This window comes from Cynocephalus volans, chromosome 2 (genome assembly GCF_027409185.1).
Source record: "Cynocephalus volans isolate mCynVol1 chromosome 2, mCynVol1.pri, whole genome shotgun sequence".
Taxonomy (NCBI): Eukaryota; Metazoa; Chordata; class Mammalia; order Dermoptera; family Cynocephalidae; genus Cynocephalus; species Cynocephalus volans.
This window is the reverse complement of record NC_084461.1, coordinates 10,611,849-10,638,881: the sequence shown is the minus strand read 5'-3', so window position 1 is coordinate 10,638,881 and position 27,033 is coordinate 10,611,849. Positions and strand designations below refer to the sequence as shown.

Genomic DNA, 27,033 nt, shown 5'->3' with positions numbered 1-27,033 from the left:
TTGTCCTCACCTACACCATTATATTTAAACTATTAACCATTTATACAATTAAACAGGAGAAGTATGTCTTCCTGAACTTGGAATAAATCAGTTTATTTTGTTTCACGTTTCATTCCAACATTTTACTCCTTTTCCTCCGTGTTTTCTTTAATATTAACTCTTAACAGAGAAAAAAAAGTCATTTATTTCCCAATAGTGAAAATGCAGATCAACCCCACCAATTACTAAAACTAAAAAAAAAACAAAATTACATTTGTTTTCCTTGTTGTCTGTTCCTAAGTAGGAAAATAAAATGAGGGAAACCTCAACACTGGTTGGGCTGTCATCTTCTCCTAGGTTGATAGTGACCTGTGCTTCCAGGGATGTGAATCCAGCTCCTGCAGACCCTTCACACTTCACTTTTCTAATGCTTTTGGAAAATCTGTACAAAATGCCAAAAAGTCTACTTTCCGTGGTGCATTTTCTGAGAGAAGGGCTCATTACAGCAATTCATTGAGGGCTTGTGTGACTTAGAAATGGGTCCAATAGGAACTAAACCAACATCACCAACTCGTTTCATTTAGACCATTAAGCACATTAGGTGAGGAGGATTTTGTCAGTTGCTCTCTAGCCAGATAAATCAACAAATTAGAAATGAAGGATGTCCTTGCTGCCTGCAAATTCCCGGAGCTGCTTCATCAATGCTCGCTCTGAGTCCTGCTTTGCCCTATTACCTTAAACAAACATGTAGGCATCAGAAGCAGAATAGGGACATGATGATGACAACTGCCACTGGTGAGTTCTGATTTATCTTCTTATAATTGTCCTCAATTAGAAGCCACTAGGAACACATCATGGAACATTTATAAGTGAAAATAATGTTTCATTTAACAGAAAACTTCAGTGTATGAAATATGGCAACAGGCTTAATTAGGGACAGAAAAATTTGTTTGCTCAAGTCTATTGGATTAACAGAATTTAAAAACTGAAAAACAAAAGAGATTATAATAAAATTGCATAAAATGTAAAGGTACTTGAAAAGGATATATTTTCCTTAGCATGTTTTGATAAGTGACTGTCTTAGTCTGTTTTCTCTCACTTAGAATACCTGAAACTGGGTAATTTATAAAGAAACAAATTTATTTCTTTCAGTTTTGAAGGCTGGAAAGTCCAAAGTCCAGGGGCGCATCTGGTGAGGGCCGTCTACAGAGCGGGAGCTCTCTACAGAGTCCCGTGGCAACAAAAGCAATCACGTGGTGAGAGAGGCAAGAGCCTTTCACATGCTCACTTGTTCTCCTTATAAAGCCTGGAGTGCCACTCCTGTGACAATCCACTGAACCATTAACCCGTTACTCCATGAATGGACTAATCCGTTTACCGGGGCATAGTTATCATGATCCAGTCACCTCTTAAACATCCCACCTTTCAACACGGCCATAGTCTGATTTCCCACCCTCATAGTACTGTTATCATGGGGGATCAAGTTTCAATGAGTTTTGAGGGGACATTCAAACTACAGCAGTGATGAAGCTGTTATGGAATCTCAGAGGATGCAGAGCCTCAGTCCACCTCATCTAAAACAGGCGGCTAAGACTGGGTCCTCAGAGTAAGTCAAGGGAGTCCTCACAGATCAAGCATGCTATGCAGAGGAGCTGAGTTTTGATCTCACAGGCAATGGGCAACCACAGAAGCAATTGAACTAGGGATTAGCATGATCATATTTCTGCATTAAAGTGTTGATTTCAATGAAACTGGAGATAATTGATGGCAGCAGAAAAGACTGCAGTCATGAAGAATAGGAGAGAGGCAGTTGGTTGGAGTAAAGCTGGAAAGAGGCAGGGAACGATTGGTCAATATCCTCTTTGTGCCTGGGACCTTTGTAGACATTATCATTTAATCCCCACAATGACTATCTGAGGTAGACCATGTTCACATAATTCACAATACTCAATGCAAGATGAAAATATGGGGCCCATTATTCAAAAAGCAGGTGGCAGTGGGGTGAAATGCCATTAAAGGTACTGAAAAGATACTAAACCTTTTTCCTTTCTTCTGTGTTCTCTTTTTCAACTTGTCATAATTTCTTTACTTACTATTTAATGTAATTCTGAATAGAGAAAAATTAAAATTTTAAATTATTAGCATGAATTTTTCTATTTATCTTTATATTGTGCTATTCCAGATTTAAATGCAAATAGAAGAGCATTTACTGTGTAGGCAGAATCACTGAAATTATACAGTTTATATTTTATAGCTCATACATGCATATGTATTTCATTCCTACCAGAACAGTGGAAACACCGTGTAAAACTGCCTCAGCTGTTTTTATTTCACTTCCTGATGTGCACATATTCTGCAACATTCCCTGACTGATGAGTAAGAAAGGATTGAAAAGAAATGAAACTGTGGGTTACCATAACTTTCCCTTTCCTTCTAGGGCATCATGTTCAGCTTGAGTACTTAGCTAACATAGGGGAGTAACTTGAGTAAGAGGCTATGATAGGGTTCCTTGATCATTCATGTTTCTTAGAAGATCATCAAAGCAAGTTCTGGTTCGAAGGAAAGGTGTGGTTTTTCAGAGCTGTCAGTAGCCCTGCTTACTCAGTCATACAGGTAATACATTTACCTTGTATGCACTTGAGTCTTGCTCAACTCCTACAACACATCGTGGGTCCAGCAGGGCATTGCAAATGCTATATGTGAATGAGGCAGCAAGAAACAGGACAAGCGTGTTGTGCGTATTTCCTTCACTCATGCACATGGTCCACTGCCCCATCAGATTTCACTTAAAAAACGCAAGTTCAAAGACAGTTATTCAGTTTCAGGGGGACAAAAGCAGAGCATTAGACCAAGCATGGAGCACTGCGAGCATGAGGCTCTGTGCACCTGCACAGGCCTGAGGCCCCTGAAGCCAGCCCTGATCGTGTGATCTCAGCACGCACGTGGAGACTGGGGTCAGAGAGAGTATGTGACTTCGTTTACATTCCTCTTGGGCAGTGGGGAATCTAGGATGGTGTTCATGGAAAAAATTATTCAATGACACTTGTCAAAGAATGGGAAAGAAGATGTTAATCAAGGAGGGGGCTGCTACAATGGTTCAAAACCCCATTGTTTTTTAGTAGAGAAGAGATATTGGGCTCAACTCCAAATAAAACACGGAAAAGTGAGAATTAATAGCCAAGGAGTAGGATGGGGGTCAGTGGATGGAATATTACTAATAGGAAACATTAGGGGTAAGGTGGGATTGTGGCTAAACTGAGCTAACAGGATGCTTACTGCAGAAAGGCCAGGGTGATCAGACATCACCTGGGCTGTGGGGGATGTTAAGGAGCCTGATCAGATATGGAGGGTGACCAGATATTGAGGGTGGGAGGTTCTTGCTAAACTGACTTAGCAGGATTTTTGCTAAAACTGTGCACTACAAGGAAGGTCATGGGAATCAAAAAAGAGCTTAGAAGAACCTAACGAAGTTTGGTCAAGGAGAGAATCTATGTCAATAGGAAGAGTTACTCACATCCCTCAGGTGCAGAGTTCTTTTTAGCACCAGGTAAGAGACAACAAAAAGCTCCAACCAAGGCATTCAAGTGGGGGGTGGGTTTTGAGGGGCATTTACAATGGAAAAACAATAGGTGAATGTCAAGGATCTCAACAATGATTTCTGGGAAGATGTGCTTTAAATATCTTAAGAACATTAGTAGATATTTTAATTCATGGCCTTTTAAATTATTTTATACCTTTGACTGGCAGTAAAATTGTTTAATGAGGCCTCAAATTCAAATCCTCATTCTTTCTTAAAAGGAGAACTTCAGGACACAGCTGCTGTGTACCAGGAGAAGGTGTAGAGGCTGATACATCCTTTCAGTTTCAAAAATTCATTGCTAAATATTGGAAAGAAAGTAATTTTTTTAATGTGTGATTTTTTTCACTGCAATAAAAATGGGAAGCAACAGATATGTAATCAATCAAGGAGACCCGTTCCCAGGAGTCAGGATAGTGAGTTGGGGGACTTGGAAGCAAATTAACTCTGAGGCAGTCATCCTGCAAATTAGCAGGAGGAACAGGAATGTATCTGCCAGGCAGCAGCCTAACTTTAATGAACGTGCTTCCAGAGAGCCAATTATATTGCGTGAGGTCTCCTAGATTCACGTAGCATGCATTAGACTTGTCCTTTGCTGCAGTACTGTAAGCCAAAATATCTTTTTAAAAATTTTCCCCAAAATCATATGGCAATGGAAATGAATACAATATCCTAATGAGCATGGAAGCTTAGATATCACAAGTGAGTTTTTCTTCAGTGGCAGCACACTTCCTTACATCCGCTTGGCAATGGGCAGTGTGATCAGCGTACTGCGCTCCGGTGACAATGCCTTCTGCCACAGAACAAAGCAGAAATGAGCCCACGACAGGGTCATCTGAGCCCTGGCTGATAAGAATGAAAAACAAAAAGGATAATCGGGAGTGAGCAATGGTTTCTTTTTTTTTTTTTTCCTTTATTCCATCTTTGTTTCTTCCTTTTTTCTCTTACACTATTTCTAATCTTCTTTTAATTCTAGTTTAATTATTACATGGAAATAGTTGACTAGCAAATCACAGGTAGAAAAACCAGTTCAGGCAAAAGAAAATGAAGTGGTACCGAACCATACTCCACTAATTTTGCTTTTGCAATTTATTTTGAAATAACTGTATGGATTCATATGAAGATATAAAATAAACCGCACAAGGGTGTTTCTTGTAACTTCTTCCAATTTCCTTCAATGGTAACATCTTGTGTAAGTAGTCAAATATCACAGCCAGGAATCGATATTGGTAAAATCCATTGATTTCCCCAAGTTTACATGTTCTCTTTTCTGTGTGTGTGTGTGTGTGTGTGTGTGTGTAATTCTATGCAATCTTATCACATAAGTAGCTTTGTGTAACCACCACCACAATGAAGATGCAGGGCCATTCATCACCACAAGCCTCCCTCACACTACCCCTTTATGACCACGTGCCCCCTCCCCCATTCCTATGGCTTTGCAACCACTAATCTGTTCTCCAGTTCTATAATTTTGTATTTCAAGAATGTTGTTTATCTTTTTCACTCAGCATAATTCCCCTGAGAGTTGTTGCTTGTTGTATATATAAATAATCCATTCCTTTTTACTGCTAAGTAAGTTTCCTTGGTATGGATGTATCAGTTTGTTTAGCCATGCACTTGTTGAAGGACATTTAGTTGTTTCTAGTTTGGGGCAGTTATGAACAGAACTGCTAGGAACATTTGTAGGCCCGTTAAAACTTTTTAACTGAACCTTCAGATGATTTCAGATGGCTCAGGTCAAGACCACTATTGCTCTTAAGGAAGTAAAGAGAGTTGTATATAAATATTACACAGTTTCTGCTTCATAAAGGGATAAGAGTTGAAATTTACTTTTAAAAATTGTCTTTTGGAACTCAGGAAAATAAATAAATATTTTTTTTCTCTTTCCTGTGAAAGAGGCAGTGGTTATTTGCATATATTTCCATTAAATATTTGAGAGATGTTAGCTTTACTTATGTTGATAAAATCATATCAATTGCAGTCAGATCTTAAACTCGGGGTTTGACATATTTGTAATAGACAACATATGTCGGAAGCAAGAGCAGGTGAAAGAAAAGCTATGAGCAAATCAGTGTGTTTCAGGGAAACAGAAAAATGAATCATGCACACACACACCCAAACATGCACCTTCACACATCCACACACATACACATCCGCACTCATGTACACAGTCTCACACTCACCCGTACGATCACAAGAAGCTAGGAAAACTTAAGTGTGACCCCTCCTTTTGCCCAGAGATGTCTCCAAAGTTAAGAAACTACTACCTCAAGTAGAATAATCTAACAGAGATAATTCCGAGAACAAAAAGATATTGAATGCAAAAGACCGAAACTTAGAAAGTCTAAGCAACTTAATATAAGTGCCAACTCTATTCAGCAAACACGCTAACTGCTCTTCTCTTGCCAAAAAAATCAGTTATGAATGATCCAACTGCAAAATACAGTGAGCTCTCTGTCCACTCTCAGGATCAGGGAATAAAAGGTTTAAGTTCAACAGCATCTACCCATGAATTGTAATGAACACCAAGAGTATTATCAACGTAACAATGTATAATGCGGTAGTATACATGTAGCACGTAAACTACGCAAACTGTTCAATTTGATGGTTTAGAAGGTACTTGAAAATATTAATAGATCTACCAGTCAGTTTGTGACCACTTCTCCTCATGCAGCAGTCCCCAGTTCCTGTGCTTATCTACCCACGCTGCTCATCTGGAACTGCGTCTTCCTGCGTTCCAATTTATGGAGTGCCCACTGGCAGAGATTATGTTACTTTATTTTCTAACATGATTAGTACTTGCAAATGTTGCTCAACAGCTGTAAATTTCTTGTGTACTAGTATAAGCATTTAAAAAATAACTCCCGGTCCATGCATGGGAAGTTTCCCAGAATACTATAGAGAAAGAATAATAACATGAGCATTTTCTGCTTTATAATACATCATTTGTTGCCGCTTCTGATATTGAATTTTATACATAATATGTCTCTTGTAATAGAACTACAATCAACTCTGAAACTTGGATGTATTTTTTTTCCCCATAGTAAGCCCTTGGCTTTTGTGTAGATAGCACATTTAGGAAGATTGAGCCTTGGGCTAATTCTTTGTGGTTGTTAGAAACTCAAGTATTTATTCCAAAAAAATTGAGACAAAACAGAATTCATGTTAATTCTCTTTGCTTGGCTCTAGCTGGCTAGCTCACAAATGTGACAATGTTGTAGTACTCTGTGATAAACACAGGAACCATGTGCACCCAGGCTATGGCATGGGAGCTGTTACCACCGTTGCTGTATCAGTTGCTTGGATAAATTGTTAGTCACCAATGGAAACAATATTAGCTCAGGAATATGAATTTCCCCTGCCTCAAACTAAGAAGAAATTAATAATGGTAATTTGGGTCTGATTTATTTTCTCCCATGGTTTTGAAAATAGCAAATGATCTGCAGTTTTTGTGATGGCTGTTGCCAGGAGAGGTATCCTGTGTAGCACTGATTGGAAAACTTATGGCTTAAAAGCAAATAATCTTTCTTTGTAAATCACAGACTGCCTTTTTTTCCTCCCCATTTAAGTGTGGGGGAAAAAAGATAGATAATATAAATTCTGCAGAGCCTGTAACATATTTGCGTGACAATGATCATTAGTCCCCAAAGCACAGACAAGTGGAATTTCATATAGTTGACCTACTGAACTTCTTTCAGTTCTATGAATGGGCTGTATTCTCTCAGGCCTCTGTTCTTCTGCATGTGATAATGATAGCTTACATATTTTGAGGGTAATGTTTCCTATGTTCCTGACACTGTTCTATGGGTTTTACATATTTTACAAGCTTAACTTTCAAAAGATCTCTATGGGAAAAATTTGGTAATGTCCCCACTTTACAAATGAGGAAACTGAGACATGAAGAGTGTGAATTGATGAAGTTCCAACGGACCTGAGTGCAAAATGCCTTGAACATACGTCTTCATCAGCAGTCCCCCAAGGGCTGTGTGCTTACCTACCCACGCCCCTACCCAACTACACAGTCATGGAGACCTGGTGCTATATCTCTCTTCCGTGTCCCCAAAGCCACAGTGAGCATTCACCAAGAGTTTATGGTGGCTTTTTTTTTTTTTTTTTTTTTTTACCATTTTCTCTGAGACTGGTTGTTACCAACAACAGCCTGGGTGTAGATACCGTAACACCTGGGTATTTTCTTAATGTCCACTGTTCTCAATTCCCTAGGTCTGCCTCCCTTTTAACCCTCCCACAATGGACTAGAGTGTAGTCCAAGGGATAAAATAGGTTAGAGTAAGCCACAATCAATAAGGCATATAAACCACTGGAATAGCATATTATAAAATAGGAAGCATTCCATACTTCCTTAAGAGGTCCCAGATAATCAAGATGATCACCTGATATAAACTAACTTATTTAATCCTCACAGTGTCTCCATTAGAGAGTTTAATTAACTTGCCCAAGATTTTCTAGGTTGAAAGTATCAGGGCTAGACTTCAAACCCAGGGAGTCTGGCTTCAGAGCCCACACGCCTGACCACCACACACACGGTCTCCTACTTTAGAAGCTTTGTGGTGCTATAGCTGTTTATTGTAGCCCTGTAAAACATGTTTATAATAGCTGTAAAATTACATTTTCAATGGAAATACTTAAAACAAAAAGAAGATGTGTGATCTAAGAGAGAAATAGACATCCTAATTGTATGGCAGATTGATACTTTGAGCATCAAAACTTTGAAAAAAAAAAGAAAATGTATTTGAACAGGTTCATAAAAGAGAGAGTATCTGTAGTGATACAGATACCATACCACTTTGTGTTTTTTGTGTGTGTGTGCATTTCTTCCTGACATTAAGAAAACTCTCTGAACTTTTATTATATCTTTCATTTGGAAATACATCAGATGGGAATAGAGACCACAAGGCAGGAGACTAAAAGGGAAGTCAGTTACACAAAAAGTTCCTGGTGAAGCAGGGTTATTCACCAACCCAAACTGGTAAATCCTGGATACATCGTGCTCATGGAAAAAGGGCAACCAAAAGGGCAACAGTGGCTTGAAGCAAACCTCCAACCCCTTCTCACCGTTTGTACTAAATGTGTTCCATTTCCACAGTGTTTGAGACTTTTGGCTAAGGTCATTTTATTTTGCAACCAATGCCTATTGTGAGATGCTGCATGCAAAACTATATATCTAAGAACTATTTTCTGTCAGAATACAAGGTCAGGTCATAATGGACATCATCAGTGTAAAGATCTTTGTCCCTGCAGGCTAGAATCAAGCATCGATTTTGAAGCAATGTATTGCACAACAGTTTTACTGGCTTATGTTTTAGATGTATTGCTTAACTTGAAAGCAAACTAACAAAAAACTCATAGTTCCTTACCTTTATTTGATTTCAAAAGATATTACGAACGACAAGACGCCACATGATACAGCGTGGAGACTGATACTTTGGGCATCAAAACTTTGGGGAAGAAAATTTTAAAAAATGTATTTGAAGAGGTTCATAATAGACAGAGTATCTGTAGTGATGGTTTGCTTCATGTCTCTTCCTGACATTAAGAAAACTCTCTGAACTTTTTAATATATATATTTTATAAGAAATGGCCTGAAGGTGGGTAAGGAGACTATCATGCTGGAAATGATGAGGATGAAAATCACTTCTCAAGGAATCCCAAGGTTATTCTTTGGTTTAAAGTAGTTTCCTCCCCTCCGACTTCATGCCCTCAGAACTTGAAAGTTATTGGTTGCTTACTTGAAGTGTTCAAACTGTGTCAACCTTGAAACACTGTAAAAGGGATAGTTATTTTACTCACTTATGAAATGGGGAAAAAGTTATTATATCTCTAAACATTATTTTTCCCTATTAATTGTATTTACATATTTCATAATTATTTGGAATTATTTAAGTTTCAACTATGAGTGATTCTAACAGTGATAAGGAAATTATGTAAAATCACATCATAAGGATTTATCTAAGCACTTAGCTAAGCATGTTTCTAAATGCAAGAATCATGGGGTTTTTTTTTTATATATTCCAGGTATCAAAGATACTTTAGTGTTAATATTTTGTCCTAATAAATGCAGATCATTTTTGACATTATGTATAGAATAAAACATTAGAGATTAAAGTGAAGTTCCCCTTTTCCTTCTCTTCAGACTCATTTTTCTCTACCCCTATCACGGACCACAATCATCATGAATTTGGTATCTTTTTAGTCCATATATTTGTATTCTCTCTCTGTATATGTGTGTGTTGTTATAATCAACATTGTTCAGTCAATTTTAAAAATTCACATAACTGGGATCATATATGCAACTTACATTTTTTTAAAATTTATATTTTGTTTTTGAGAACTGCATATGTATCTGGCTCATTTATTTTAAGAGCCAAATAGTATTATTCCATGTGTATGTCATATAGGATATGTAATCATGTTATTATATTTGTTCATTCACCTATTGCTGGACACTTAGCTTGTTCATTGTTTTGCTACTAATAAAAACATAGACATTAAAAGTCTCCCGAGCAAATGTACGAAGATTTCCCTGGAGCCTCTACCAAGAAGCAGAATTGCTGGGTGATTGGTTATTTACATGTACAGCATTACCAGGCATTGTCACAAGGCTCACCCAAGTGTCTCACTAATTTGCTCTCCTACCCACAATGTATTAGAGCTATTTCCCTGTCTCTTCCCCAACACCTAGTATTGTCAGACATTGAAATTGTTTGATAGTCTGTCGGGTATAAAGAAGTATCGTGTGTTTAATTTTTATTCTTCCAATTCTTTTAATACGTTTGATGGCCAGACATCCTTGATTTTTCTAGTATGCGTCAGCCTTACACATTGTTGACCTCTCTTCTATTTGATTTTTTAATCTCTATCTTATTGATGAGTAGGAGTTATTTCTGTGTTTTGGAAAGTAACCCTTTGTAAGTTCTATGCATTGCAAATATCTGCTCTCGCAGGATGTGGCTTGTTTTCAACTTGTTTTATGATGGGGGGTTATTTATTTATTTATTTATTTAGTCACATGAGAATTTAATTTTGATGCAGCCAAACATGTGACTAGAATAGTGGTTTAGAATGTGGACTTTAGAACCAGATGCCCAGACTATAATCCTGGCTCCACTCCTTGCTGGCTCTGGGACCTTCAGCAGCCTCTAGTATCTTTTTACCTTGGTTTTATTATCTGTAAAATGGGAAAATATTACCACTCCCAAAAGTCTTGTCATGAAGATTAACTGTAAATCAGTTAGAATATCGCCAGGTACACAATGAGAGGTGTTAGCTATTAGAATTTTGCTTTTAATATACTTGTTCTAAAATTCTTCCCCAACATCACTGATTTCTGTATGTGTTTAAAGGTTAAATGTTATTATTTATGATAGTCTTTGCTGTAAATATATGTTTGTCTCACAATCACTCTGTTCTGGAACTTGTACATAGATATGTTTAAATACATATGGGCCGACCTAAATTGCAACTATATTTCTCTAAAATTTAATTCTTCAGAGGTGATTTCTATTTCAAGAAATACCATTTCAACAGTGAAAGCAAACGTTATTTCCTGAAATGGAACATGTGTTTAATTTACAATAGCTTCAAAAATGACTTTTCTGTAACAAAAAATTGAATTATATAACTGAGAGAAAGTTTACCACAGGTAATTCCTAGACACCTGATATGAGAGTGTCTGAGACACAAGCATAATCTATGTTTAGTGAATGAATAAATTGTTTGTTTATTTTAAAGCATCACCTTAGAGCAATTTTTAAGAGAGGGAATCAAGTGCACAAAATATGTAACTGCAGAGAACCCCCAGCAGACAGAGTGAAGTGTGCACTTAAAGGAAATAAAATGCAAAGCAGCTTTCTCTTGGGTATTCTATTCTCTGTGATCAGTCATACTTTTAATGCATTTTAACTGTGCTAAAGGAACCAGGGAAACCACTGCAGTGATTAAAGCTTTTTGTCTGCCCAAAAGGAAGGTGCCCCTGCTTTGTAATAAAAAATGTTTCTTCTTGTATCTTTTGCATCATAAAATTGAAACACTTTTGAAAGAGATGAATGGAAAAATAAATAATATGTAATAGTGTAATGTGTACTCATGAGTATAAAATCACCCATTATTGTGGATGATCAGACAAATTCCAAAGGTGACAAAAGCTATGAGACCACCTTATTTGTCATAGGCTTACCCAGGACATTTTCTTCCAGCTCTGTACAGTGGAAATGGAAGATGGAGGAGCAAGAAATGCCTTATGAACTCAAATGATGACACATTTCTGTATTGGATAGTATGACATTTACTCTACAAAATCAAACAACCCTCCAAATAACAACAATGGTTTATTTTTTCACTGGAGTTCCGTGTTCTCTGTGGGTGGGCAGAAGTCTATTCCACATGGTTACTTGGAGACTTATCTCAACACAGGGCTTAAAAGGAGAGGGACCATGGAGACCCCACACCTGCCCTTCTTTGCTTGGGAAGGAAGTGACATTTGTCACTTCCTCTCACAGGCGTTCACATGATCCATCCACTTACAAGGGGGCTGGGCAGTGTGGCCTTCAATGTACCTGTAAGGAGAGGAGAACTGGACTTTACCGAGCCCTGGAAATGGCGTTCATTGACTCACTCACTCATAAAGCTTTAGATAGTTGGTAGCTTAAGCAAGTTTCCTTCCATGACTTTTGATTATGAATTAGGAGCTTGAGCTTTGGGGTTGAACAAATTAGCTTAAATCCCTGCTGAGCTCTTTATGATTTTTGTGGTCAAGTTATTTAACATCACTAAACTTGTTGTTCCCGTCTATAAATAAAGAGATTTGTAATTATTGTAAACTAGCAGGGCCCTGGTATACAGTAAGCACTTAGTAAATGGCTGTAGTGATAAAGGAATGTAGTAGAATAGAGATAGTAGCAAATCCTGGAGGATGTAATATGAGGACTTCTTTCTTGTATCAGAAAAAATATCGTATCAATTTCACGGGCCACCTTAACAAAGTATCATAACTGGGTAGCTTAAAACAATAGAAATGTGTTCTCTCACAGTGTTGGATGCCAAAAGTCCTAACTCAAGTAGTTAGCAGGGCCGTGTTCCCAGTGAAGTCTCAAGGGGAGCTTCTTTCATCACCTCTTCCAGGTTCTGATGGCTTCAGATGTTCCTTGGCTTGTGGCTCCATCACTCCAGTCTCCGCCTCCGTCTTTACGCAGTCCTCACTTCTGTGTCTGTATCTCTCCTCCTCTGTCTCTTATAAGGACATTTGTCATTAGAATTAGGGCCCACCCTAGATAATCCAGGATGACCTCATCTGACAATCATTAATGTGGTTACATCTGCAAAAACCATTTTTCCCAAAAAGTTACCATTCACAGGTTTTAGGGTTTGGCTGTGTGCATATCTTTTAGGGGTGAGGGGTCACCATTCAACACACTACAGATATGAAAGAATTTTCTACCCCTATACAAATCCATGGCATATAAATACTTAAAATATTATGCTACCTTGAGAGTTTGTTCAGCCTTAAAATATAGAAGAATAAAGGTATGGAACAGATCTGGATTCATAGTGGATCATTACTGAAAGTATTCTCATGGATTTTAAAGTTAGCAGCACATAAGGTTCTTCATGCAAGCTTGTTACACACTTCAGACTCCCAGCCCAACCCAGAGACTTTCTGATCTTGTAGGTCTGTAGTGGGGCCTAAAATACATACATTTAAGAAGTGCTGTGGGTGATTCTGACACAAGTAGGCATTTTGAATTACTCAGAATCAATATGCCTGGGTTCTTGTCCAGCTTCTGCAAATGACCAATGGGGTTGATCTTCAAACACCGTATTTTGATATTAGCATCCTTGAAAAATAGTGATTAACAGCCTTCTTAGCAAATTAAATTAGCCAGCTGACTTACTGTTGTGATTCTTGAATTTTAAGATGAGACTGCCTTATATTAAATGCCACTTCCTAGTGAACCTGTCCCACAATTTTTAAAACATTGATTCTATGATTACTTTTTTATTTTAAGGGTTAAACTTTGTAGTTAGATGTTACTATTATATACTGTTAGATCATTTTTAAAGCAAGAAATAGTTGTATTGGACTGAATTTGTAATGTTACCATTTCATGTAGCAGTTCTGTCTATAGCTCTCATCATTGTAAAACCATTTTCTAGTTTGCTAATGTGGATTGGTTCAGGAGCAAGGTCCCCTATAAAAGTCATGTGTCTTAAGAGACTACTCTTGTAGTCATTTACATCTATCATGGCTTCTCTGAACATTGATTTATACCAGAATTCCCTTTTTCCTCTGTAAATGTGTTCAGATACCACCTTTAAGGTACAGAATTAAAGGTCTAAAATTCACTTACTGTTGTAAAACTGATGAGGTATTCATAGAAGCTGCTTGATCAGAGTAAAAGATCTAGTGAAATAAGTGTAGATAATCATTCTCAAAATGATGTCTGTCAGTCATCAGCATCTATATCTCTCACCAATTATTGATATGTAAAAATGGAGCATGTAGGAAGTATTTGCATATACAATAAAAGAGTTGTTCATATTTAGAAACTTTAAATTTATATATTTCATCTTTAATAAATCATTTAAAATAAATTTATGTTGCCTACACAGATCCTCTCTGTACACTGTCTCTGGCATATCATGTATACTGGGGTACTTCAAAAAGTTCATGGAAATATTGTATTGTCTTTCAATTCTGTTTTTCTACAAACTTTTTGAAGCATCCTTGTATGAACAACCCTTTCTATCTGGATAATTTTATAAGATGTATTGCTAAGTGAGACTTTTGGAACTGCACATACAGTTGGTAGTAAAGTATTATAATTTTTTAATTACTTAATTTAATCAACTGAAAGGAAATGGTCATATGATAGTCTAAACAAAGGCATAAATTTATTTTATCTTCTTTATAATAAAAAAGTAAATAGTTGTTTCTTTATTAGGCTACTTTACAAAGTCTACATGACACTATTCTGATTTATATTTTAAAATAAATAAAATTTGATAAAACTACATGTATGTAGAATTTATTGTAAAGAATGAGTCTAATAGGTTGGGGTTTGTAAAAAATGTGCTGTTCTGAAAATTACTGAACAATGCCCATTTGTAACATCCTAATACCTGCGAATCAAAAGGAATATACAGCAAAATGGATTAAAATTAAGATTATATCAAAATGAGATTCCTTTACTCAGTAAGAAATTAAAGGAAATTCCACAGAATCACCATTACTACCCCAATATACCTTTGTGTCTTATAGTGTAGAGCCCTCTCTTTTCCAATCAATGCATTATATCTGTGTATTCTCTTTTTTACAGTTCAGCAGAAGAGCAGTTTCATTGGCAATCACAAGGTAAAGTACAGCTTCTTGATACATGCTCACACTTCTACCTGTATCTCTATTAATCATTTTCTTAGGAACATTAGAAAGAGACTTACAAAAGTAAATAGGAAAACATCATGATGGTAAAAAATTAAATGTTATTATGATAGCTCACAATTTATTCGGAGTTAAGTTTCTTAATTCTCTAGTAACTTTATGTTCTTCAAGGATACATGGAATTGGCTGACCTGGACTTTAATGTTGATTGACCAAGAATTACAATGTGATATCTAATGAGAACTTTATAGAGGTAATATATTTGGTTAGGATATTTTTGATTATTACATGATAAACTAAAGCTTTAATATGAACATCTTATGTGTTTATTCATCACTCTGAAATATTTTATTTCAGATGGTCAAAAAGATATCGAAGATGAACTCACAACAGGTCTTGAGCTGGTGGACTCCTGTATTAGATCGCTGCAGGAATCAGGAATACTTGACCCGCAGGATTATTCCACAAGTGAAAGTAAGTCAAATGGCAATTATGCTTGAAGACAGTTAAAATATAGGAGTATTACACCATAATTTTTTCCTAATATAGTTAATATTATGAGCCATATGTAATTTAGACTTCAAGATATCTTATGCTTGTTTTTATCCATTTCACTACCTTTCATGTACTCCTCTCCCACTTTACCCTACCCCCACTCACATTAAATTTTAAACTCTCTTAAGTCAGTAATTGGCAATTTCTCACCAATTACTGACATACTGGTGATTCTCACCAATTCTCTGATATCCTTTTCGGCACCTAGACTAGCACATTTTCTGAACTCAACATGTGTTTTAACACAGTGTCTTCCTTAAAATTAACTACCAGAGCTTCACTCATACAGATCATAGTTGTTAGAAATCTTAAAAAGCAAGAATTATATAACAAAATAGAAAAAAAAATGATATAATGTATACAATTTTAACTATTCAGTACTATGCTAGAATACTATGCAATATCTCCTTACATTTTTATATTTAACCATCTTGCATTGCTATTTTAATTCCAATAGGATATATAAAAATTCCCTTATCAACACTTAATTATATATTTTTCTATCAGAGTGGTTGAGGCTTAGAAATAAAAAGTGTCACAAGTTGAAATGAGCCTCTTTTTTTGTAAATCATAAAATTCTTCTGACTTATTTTAATAAAATCCCACAAAAGGCTAAAAATTAAATTATTAAAACATACATTACCCTGATAATTTCTACATCAAAAATTAGTGAAGCATTTTATTCCTTAATTTAAAAAAAAATAGAATTTTCTCTCATACCCATCAAGGTTTTCATATAAAAGGAAGACATAAGAATAAGATCACATACTGTTCTTGAAAACCATTTAATTTACATATTACCTCATTTTCTCTATAATCTTTATAATACCACTACTCTTAGGATAATATCATTGTGAATATCCAGATTTATTTAAACCCATATACTCTCAATAAAACTCATAAAGGTGCATGATTGGTATCATCCTGTTCTCTGTATTTTATATTTAAAAATGTAGAATTGTTACCTCTTCCCTTCATAGTCATTAATTCTCTTGTAGGGATAGTTGTGGTTAGAATACATTTAATTAATATTTGAGACACACTCACTTTATTATAAAGTAAGGAAAGCAGAGGTAGGAGAGTGTGTCTTGCAGGGAGGGGGGCATGATAATGGATGTCTCATTTTTCATGTAATAATAGAATAATGAACTTGATTATGAAGTCAGAAGTAGGGGTAAACTTTGATAAGAGGAAAGTACAAAAAAAGAAAGAGAGTAAAATAAGAGGCAAACAACATAGAAGGTTAAGTCGGGTAAGTCAATCTAACTCTGTGTAAGCACACTGAATTCTCTTCTGCAAAGAATACAAATTCAAATTTGTATTAAACAAAGAAAAAATAGTTATGTGATGTTTATAGGAAACACACTTACACTAATGAAGTAAATGTTAAAATTGAAGGGATAGACAAAGTAGTGCCAGCAAATGCAATGAATGCAAAGAGTAGTTGCAAGAATAATGTGAGATAAAGTGGAACTTTTTACAGAAGCACAGAGCATGGTCAGCGAGGGGAGTTATGTAGTAAAACTGTCTTAACTTACAAAATCTGATAAACTCACTAAAATTTAATGAACATGTATGCATCAAACCACATAGTATCTGGGTATTAAGACAAAATTATTGAAAATAAAAGAAGTTGATGAAAGATATTACTATTGATATATTTCTCAGAATTAGAATTTAATCATGCATCACTTAACAATGGGGATCAGTATTGCTAACTGTAAGTGTTCAGAGGGTCATAAATAAATATCTTAACTGCTCTATGTATTTGTATCAGTTAGGGGGGGTCAAGATGGGATGTAGATTCTACTCAAAAGAGTTTTAACTGAAGAGAATTTAATTATGAGACTATTTACAGAGGAATGGGTAAGTTTAAGGGAAGAAACAGTGCATACTGAGGTACTTAGGGAGCAGCAATAGAAAGACGTCTTTACCACCCTTAGACCTGAAGGAAAATTGATGAACTGGTACCTGCAGAGTCGAGCACTATAAAAGTAGCAGAAAAATAAATATTCTAATATTTAAATATTCTAATATTCTAATATTCTAATATTCTAAAAATTCTAATCTCTTTCTTCCCCTGCACCCGATCTCCTTCCTGTGCCTCTTATTGGTCAAACCCAACCAGAAGCCAAAGGACAAGGCATCCTTGTCTGTGTGGGGGATGAGCAGAAAATGACTATGGAGAGCAAAGAGAATCATTGTACTAACTAGTAGAACAGTATACCATATTTACATCCTTGATATAGAAACTTAGCAAATAGACATGTAGTGGCTTTTTGACACACTTCATCTAATTGGGGAGTGCCCATCAGATTCTGCCAGTCCCTTGTGGTTGTTTAATCAATAGATTCATTAGCTGGAATAGCCATGAACTACCTAATGCTAATTCAGGCCTGGCACCCTGCCCTTGAGAACCAGTCTCTTAATCCTAACTCAAAGAGACTAAAACAATGCTAAATGCAGTCTAAACCCAGCCTGAAAAAGAAGTAAAATGGAAAGCAATCTCAACCCCTGAGCACATAGGACTTAATTTGTTGTATTTAAAGCTTTTGCTATTTTTCATTCTGTGGTCTGATTTTAATTTTTTTTAATTTCTACATTTACTTGTACATATTTGTGGTATACAGTGTGTTGTTTTGATACATGCATATACTGCACAATGATTCACTAAGGGTGCATAACATAGTTTTTTACCCATTAGTTCACCGCTTCTCCACTCATCCACCCCCAGCCTCTGATAACAATTATTCTACTCTCTTCTGTGAAAATCATAGTAACTCCGTCTTCTTGACTCTAAGGCAAACAGTAACTGCTTGCTGTACTGACTTTAGTGTCATACAGTTATCAATGTTTTCCAATACTTTGTACTTTTTTAAAGTGCTATTCTAAGCAGTATGTAAATTATGTGGTCCACCTTTACCACCCTGTCACTTTTTTCATGACTGATGGCTGTATAATTTAAATTCTAACAAATATGTGTCACTGAGTCACCAGGAGAATTGCTTCAGAAATTGTTATTGCTATACTGAAGCAAAACAACAACAAAAAACAATTTACTGATGGAAGCTTGGGGCCATTAGCTTCCTACATAATGCATAGCTTGGCCTGAACTGCCTTAGACCAAGTACTTTATTTAATTCATGCATCCTTGGAGATATAAACTCAGAGATAAGGGGGATTATTTCTCAGTGAATAGTTAGCAAAAATATTGTCAGTCAAAATCAGAAATAGGAAGGACAGCTTGGGAGAAAATGACATATGTTTAACCAGAGACTGTTAATTTGTTTAAATATTATATTGTGAAAATAATTATTTCTTTCTGTAGCATTTTAACGAATTGAAATCCCACCATTTCCTAGAAAATTCCATCATTCAGTAGGAAGAAAATCTTAGGAGCTAATATATTCTGAATGTGATAGTAAAAAAGTACATGCTATTTTATTCCAAGTTTTCAAATCAGAATGTATTCAAAAAATCAGGAATCAAGCATATAGGTTACCATTCTAAGGAGATGGAATTCAAATAGAATAATCATATGTAGTTTGAGAAAAATGCACATATTATTCACTGGTTTACAGTCTATCATTTTAATTTAATTACTGTGACTATACTTAATTTACAAGAGAATCTTTGAGAGATTGGGTTATTAAAATGTTATAAAATATAACTCTATATTATATATTCTTATGCAATAATAATAATAAAGGTGAGAGGAACCCTTCTGAGGTGAATGTTTTCATAATTCCTGGTAAACATAACAGCAAAGGATGCAGAAGTGGTCTAGGAGCATAAGGTATTTATAAAAATTATAGAAATCAAAATGATAAATATATTAATCAAATTGGCTCAAAATATAAAAGTCATGCTCAGGGGAAAACAGTTGGTTTGATTGTTGTTTTTTATTATGGTGGAAACCAGGTCCTCAGACCCAACAAGATAGGAAACCACTAGGAAGGGGTAGATGCCCTGGATTCAAGTCCTATACTCCTCTCACTCCACCAGAGGCCAGGGACTGTCGCCTGGCCTCTGGAGATCCCACATCCTGCACGTGCATCTGTTTGGGTTAGGGGAGTTCATCTGCAGATTGTTCATTCCCTGTGAAATCACTTTATCATATGCCCTGTGCTATATGATAAAAGACAAATAAGACAGTCGTCTTTCCAGAAGTTTGTTGTGGTATCCAGGTCTAATGTTATCTGATGCTGCATGTACCCACCTGATTCCTTTCCAAATTTACTCCCACTCATTCCCTGCCACCCCCACCTTTGGTGTGTGGAGCCAATGGGAAGTTAGTGGCAGCAAACAATGGAAGGTGTGAGTAAGAGCTGAGAACACACAGGGGGCTCACAAGGAGGAGTAAAATCATCCAGGAAACTACCATTACCTTCCCTTCCATTACAGATAGCGTCTCTCTCTGTTTTTCAGCTAATGGTTAATTTCTTTTTTTAAGATTTCACTTAGATTTCTTGCTATCACACAAATGTTTAAGAAGTGTGTTAAACTTCTCCAAAGCCCAGATGCAAACCTAAGAATTGAAGAGATAGGCAAAGGCGTAAAGCAGGAAGAGTTCTTTATCCATTCCCTAAACAGAAGAACAATGCGAATCTCTCATTCAACACTTCGTTCACACACCTGGGTTATTGGGGCCTTCTGGGATCAAACACAAAGTGTAGAGTCTGGTGGACATTTGCCTGTTTTAAAATTGTCAAGACACCATAGGTGCCCGAAACACACATATGAGAGTCAAATGAAAGCTGGTGAAATGGAGGACAGTGTCAAAGCTGACACAGAAATGAGAAAAGTCAAAGAGGCTGAATGCTCCCAGAGGAAGCTTCAGAATAAGCAGATGTTTTTCTCAGAGACCATGGCAAGAGAGAGGTCTCCAGGTGACACCTTATGGAAATCTCTTGTGGGATTTCCCCACGAGTGAAAACATAATGAAACTGCCTCTGATCCAATGAGAAGTCACTTCAGAGGTTCACCAGCTGCTGATGTAACCAACTCTTAGTGCACTAGGTTTATCTTCTGTCACTGAAGCCACAGATAAGTGTCATAATCATTCATTTTGTTAAATGTATGTATTAAGCACTTATTAATGGCCAGCACAAAAAATCTTTGCTTTGTGGCATTTACATGCTAATCAGAAAAGGCTGAAGTCAACTTTCCTGACACTGTAAGGTCAGGCGGATAATGGTTTTAAGGAATGACAAAGACAGGTAAGGAGCAGAGTGGAGTGGTTTCTCAGAGTGGTCCTGGGAGTCCCGGTGGTCCCCTAGACCCTTGCAGGGCACCCTCAAGGTCAAATGGTCTTCACAATAATACTAAGAGGTTATTTGCCTCTCCATGCTGTTTCTCACACAAATGTTCCATGGAGTTTTCCAGAGACCACGTGGCATGCAATAGCATCATTGCTCTGACAGCTCAGGGAATATGTGCTTCAGTTCTGAACACTTCCAGTAAATAGCACTATATATAACCCACATAAATAAAAGCTCTTTGGAGTCCTCAGTAATTTTTAAGAGGCAAAAAAACGGTTATGAAACCAGAAAGTTTGAGAACCGCTAGAAGAGAGAATGATCGAAGGGCCAGGAAATCCTCCTCTGTGAGAAGGCATTTGATGGCAGACCTGAAAAGAAGGCACAAGCGAGCCCTTGCACACACTGGGGAAAGGGGTCTAAGAATTATGGCAGATCAGCAACTGGTGCTTTAAGCTACTATAACCCTGTACACAAATCATAGCATTGTCTGGATTTAGAGTTTAGGTTGTGTTTTCTTCAAAACTGATTTGTATTAATTTTCTCAGTTTTTTTCACAATTGTTAACAGTGAGAAATATAAATCAATCCTCTTTAGACTCTTCACTTATAAGGAAATATATAATGCTTTTCTTCTCTTTGTACTACATCAATTTTTTTAATGGTAAATAATTTGAAGACAAACTTTGTAAGGAAATAATTGAGAACTAGGGTGAGCTATAAAAATATCATTGTGTGCTTATAGTATGTGCAATCCCATACACAACAAAATTCTTTAGTTATACAATTCCGACTCAAGTTATATATTTGAAATTTATTTTTTTGTGATAAATGTCATTTTGCTCATTTTCCTTCATTATATACAGATGTGAAGAAATTGAGTGAATTACTGTGTAGTGTCAACACTTTACCAATCTTAGATTTATCCACCTACAGAAGTCAATCTTGAAAAAGCTTTCTAATTGAGGCAATTACATTGGTTAACTCTAAATCAGATTAAAAACTAAAAGAACACTTCCATAATCTTGGGACCACTAAAGTTTTAATTTTCACATAATGTGTCACACATTGAAAGCAACTAACCAGATGAAATAGATATTTTGGAGACAGAGACTTAGAAATGAAATATTAAAACCCCGCTGTCCGCAGAACAGACACATCAACTCTAAGCCTCTTCTCCTAACAAGCCCCTGGAGCTTTTTCCCTCAGTTAATTTTAGGAATGGTAGATGGTCTGAATCACTATTTTCAGGGAATCTTCCCAGTGGAACTCCTGCAAATGAGCTTTATAAGTTACTAATGAAGATAGGGAGAAAACAACCAGTTTATCACGACTAGCTACCTCTTATACAGTGAAAGTTGGTAAATTGACAAATTCTCCCAGAACCCATAAAGAAGAAATTGCTGCTATACATGAAACTGATTTAAACAAAGTCAGTATTTTATTCTGCAGAGTTGACTTGTAGTTAGATTTGGCTCAAATGCTTTGAACTGATTTAAACCAATGTGGTCATCAAATAATCAACACTTTTTCTCATTGATTTTGTAATTTTTAATAGCCCTTATGTATATAATCTCCATCACCTATTTCCTTTATTCTTACCTAATATTTGCTTTAAAAATATTTTCCCTTTTTCTTTATTTGATGTTGATCTAACAATTTACTCTCATTTAAGATAAAACGGGGCTGGCCCGTTAGCTCAATTGGTTAGAGCCCAGCCTTGCAACACCAAGGCCAAGATTTTGGCTCCCCATACTTGCCAGCCACCAAAAATCCAATAAAATAATACTTAACCTTTAAATCATTCTCAACCTTCCACAAAGGTTGGGTAGCAAGGGGTGGAAATGAATGCAAATTCCCTGCCAGTTATAGATGTGTGAATCTTGGTATGATTATTTTTCATGGCCTACATAAAAATAAGGTTTTAAATCATTTTGAAAGAATCAGTCTAACCTAAGAGTAAATAAAGGATGTTTCTGTACCTCCTGACAAAAATAAATTTAAACAAAGCTGTCAGTGTGAGGTGGCCAGTCCTGAACTTGTCCATCTCAATTTGTGTGTTTATTATTCTTTTGATTATCCTGAATTATCAGACTCACAAAACATTCCTTGAGATTCTCTTAAAGACATCGCCCAGTTCTATTAGTTTTTTTTTTTTTTTTTTTCTTTCAGAGCATTCTTGTTAATGGTAAACCATCCTTTGGAATTAAATTTATAAGTCCTATCCCTTATAAATCCTGTCCAATCTCTTTTTCTTATATCTTTAGATTCTGTTACTGATGACTTTGATAGCTGCATCTCTGTCCTAAAATTTCATTTACGTATAATCAAAATTTATCTTGGAAATTATTTAAGACCTAGAAAGATTAACTTTGTCAAGTTCTATCAAAAACAGTTTTTTTATTTTATTGTATTTTGACAGTTTTTTTTACTGAAACATAATTGATTATATATATTTGTGAAGTACAGAATTGAATATCAATACATGTGTACAATATGTAGTAATTGAATCAGAATAATTAGTATACTCATGTCTACAAGACGTAATCAATCTTTGTGACCCTTAACTAATTTCTCACTAATTCCCCTCCCTAAAACCAGTCTTAAAATCAAGCCCAGATTCCCTTTCTAACTACTTGAATTTTCATTATCTCCTCAAACTCTGTAATTGAAAAATTAAGCCTGTCCTTCTGCAAAACTCGAGTCCCCAACACACACACGTCTCCTGCCAGTCCTTCCCATGGGAATGCCACGGGATGGGAGTTTCAGCTTTCCCATACTCATTTATTTAATATTCGTTGTGTTCTGGGACAGATGTTGAACTTGAGAAGACCAGAGTTAGCAACTCCTAATAAATTTCCTTAACACCTGTAGAAACAGAAGGGATGCCCCTACTTAGGTCAGCGCTGCCCTGCCTGCGAGGCTTGCCGGGAGGAACTACTCTGCACTTTGGGAAGTCCCTGCACACTCACAGCGGAGGGCACAGTGTCATCCTCCCAGTGATCAGCCAAAGTTGGTGAGTCATTTTTGACTCTCCTTCACTTCCTGTCCACTTAGTCACTAAGTCCTGATGAGTTTTTCTCTTCAAATGTTTCTTTAATATGCACCTTACTCTCCATTCCTAATGCTGCCCCTATCCCAGTTAAGATTTCCTCACTTACTGCAAGTTTCCTTTTCCTGCACTATACAAAATTCCTGGTCTCTGGTCTTTCCTGCATCTAAACAGTGTCCTGCTGCCGTCACCTTGAATGTCCAGAATCTCTACTTTCACCCCATTGCCCTCCTTCCCCAGAACCTGTTGCTCTGTAATACTGTGCACATTCCTCTGTTAAACAATTATAATTTCTCAAAGTCAGATCTGTTCAGAATGTTAGGTAGTGTGGTAGGGATAGGGTTAATTTTCTCTGCGCAATCAGGCATCAGGGCAGACTGCATGGAGGAGGTGACATCTAAACAGCACTTCAAATTTGAGGATGAGATTTGAGGATGAGTTTTGAGATTGACAAAGAAATAAATCTCAATCTTGGGGAACAGGGAGAACTTTAAATAACAAAAGATTTTAGTTTCTCGTCTCTCAGCTCTGACACTACATTTTTTTGTTGTTGTTTGTTGTTTTTTTATTACAAGCAGGCCATTTTAATGAATTATGCCTCGGCTGTCTTGTTCATCAGATGAAAGCTTGCAAGGTGTTGAAAGAATACATTAAGTGATGTATGGGACAAGGTTTTATTTTTATCAGACCCTGTGATTATGTAATTAGATAATTAGATTATAATAGTAATAATAACTGACATTCATATCACAGTTTATGTTTTCCAAGCACTTTCACATCCATTATCTCATTAGGTGCTCAAATTTGGAGAGATTAAAATTTGTAAAGACAGAATAATGAAGTGTGGGTAAGAGTAGCACTCTGAAGCTCAACTGCTGTGTGAGAATCCCAACTGTGTGGTCTCAGTTAGGGGGACCTCAGTTTCCTCAACATCAGTGGAAGTGACAGAACCTTCTCACTGGGATGTTCTTAAAACCCAATGAGTTAATAGATGTAAACTGCTCAGGACAGTCCCTGGAACGTAATTACTCCATGCAGGGTAGCTGGTATTACTGTCACCAACATTGTCATACTCCTCTATGGCTGCATAAATGAAGGTAGACCAGAGCCCTGCTTTACTGACTTCTAGTCCCGGATATTTTTCCAACACACATGCAACCACTCCATTAGTGTGATTGTGACTTAAATAATGACTTAGGAATACCACATTGTGGGCCTCTGGCCTCTTCTGTATTATTACAAAGTATGCAGTTTAATTAAGGCTTACTGTATTCTAGGACAGACATTCACCCAAAGCTGGCAAACATAGGCAATTCCAGATAAAGTCTCTTAAAACCAGTGAAAACATAACAAGAGCTTGTGATCATGGAGAATCTAAAATATCCAGTTAATTTGATCAGAAGAAACTATGTTGTAGTGTCTATCTTGATATGACCTATAAGTGGGTCCAAATTTTGCTGCAGAAAATTAGCTTTTTGACTTCGGCCTCTGCTGAGGTTGACTTTGTCCCACCAGTGGTAGACAGCAAGCTTCCCTAGCCAACACCTGGAATATCTAAGCAGCAGTTCACTGGGAAAGTACCATGATCTGAGGCATAAAATTTTTTCCTGCAAAAACAAGTAGACTTTTATTTAAGGAAGACTTTTTCAACCTTAAAATGTTGATGTGTAGGTGACTTAAAGAAATATTGCTTTGATGTTAAACAACAACTCTTTGGCTTGGAGACAGACAACAAGGATCTGATCTCATCTTCATATTACCAAGTTTATGACACTGGCTGATAGTTTAAACTCTTTATGCCTCTGTTTATATTTTTAGGAATAATGAAAAAGATACAAATACAATGTGGTCTCTAATCGATCCATATATTCAAAAGCATATTGGGACACTGGTATTATATTCAAGAGACTTTTCTTCCTGTATCTTCTTGGGATTAATAGAACCAACTCTGTAGTTCCCTTGGAAATCTTCCCCTCTCTCCAGTTGGGACAAGTGGATTTTGGTCAGACCAAGGAAAAAGGACAATCCTGAGCATTATCAATTCATCAGGAAATAGTTTTTATCTCCTCTTCCTGGTTCGCAGGGATGAGTCATTTTGAGCAGAACCTTGGGCTTAGTTTTGGGAACTGCGCCTAGATGGGGAAGGTCCAGAGCAGACAAAGAAGTCAGTCACTGGACCTCTCAGGTCAGTGTCCTGAAGGCATATGTACCAGAGTGTGACTTCTGCTTCCTGTGGCCAAGAAAGACATTATGATTTACTGTTGCTTGTAGTTCAGATTTCTTCTGGAGCAATCAGTTGCCCAAAAGGTGACAGTCCATTTCCTTTGGTGGAATTTTAGGGGTCCAGCCTCTTCCTTTTCCGCCAGCCCTTCATCCCACCTCACCCCCATCTGCCAGCTCATGCACTCCACATCCACAGAGCTGCAGACTCATTTCACCTCTAGCCCAGCCAAGACTTAATGTAAACTCAAAAGGTCTGAAGAAAAAAAATCGTAATTTAAAGCCTCAAACTATAAATGCTTTTTAAATCCTTGGCAAATGTGCATTTTCTAGCTCAATGAACAATAATGTTAATAAAGCTAATCGAGAGTTATTTCTATGTAAATTTTACTTCCATTATAAAGTAATTAAGAATTGTTCTATAATTTTAACATTTTTCATATTTTCATATATCTGTGTTCTTTAAAATTGGAATGAATAAACAGTGTTGATTCAAAACCTAGTAAGCAATGGACAAACTCATTCTACAGTACGTACAGGTTTTCGCTACGGTCCTGACTGTTGCCCTTGGCAGTGATATGTCAGTGCTGTAATATTATGATATATTGCTTATTGTTACAATTACCTTTGTCACCATACATCTAGGTTTCAGTGCTTTAGATGTATGAACAATGTAATGACATAGAAAAGCTTGGGTTGCTTTCATTGAGTTTAGATCAAATACACAACTGATTATATGTAAAACGAGCAGATCTGATTCTTCCACAATATATATTTTGGGAGGAAATAAATCACGTTTTTAACTAAAATTCTTTTGAAAAGGGACTTTACATTGTCCGCTAAAGATCCTGCACAGATGGCATCTGTAAGCTTCTGGATATAATTGTATGAATGTATTCAGAATATACAAAATTATTTAACTTGCTAAATACATATTCAAGAAAGTTCCATCATAGCAAATTCACACAATCTCTTTGAAAGGCAAATAACTAGGACAT

The 27,033-nt window shown here is 36.5% G+C and overlaps 1 protein-coding gene across 1 annotated transcript in view; it reads left to right on the top strand.

The window, feature by feature from the left end:
* CTNND2 (catenin delta 2) overlaps window positions 1-27,033 on the top strand; it is a 934,064-nt gene that overhangs the window by 485,761 nt on the left and 421,270 nt on the right. The window contains exons 4-5 of the mRNA XM_063085434.1: window positions 14,890-14,924; window positions 15,309-15,425. Coding sequence (XP_062941504.1) covers window positions 14,890-14,924; window positions 15,309-15,425 — 152 coding nt within the window. The remainder of the gene's footprint in view (window positions 1-14,889; window positions 14,925-15,308; window positions 15,426-27,033) is intronic.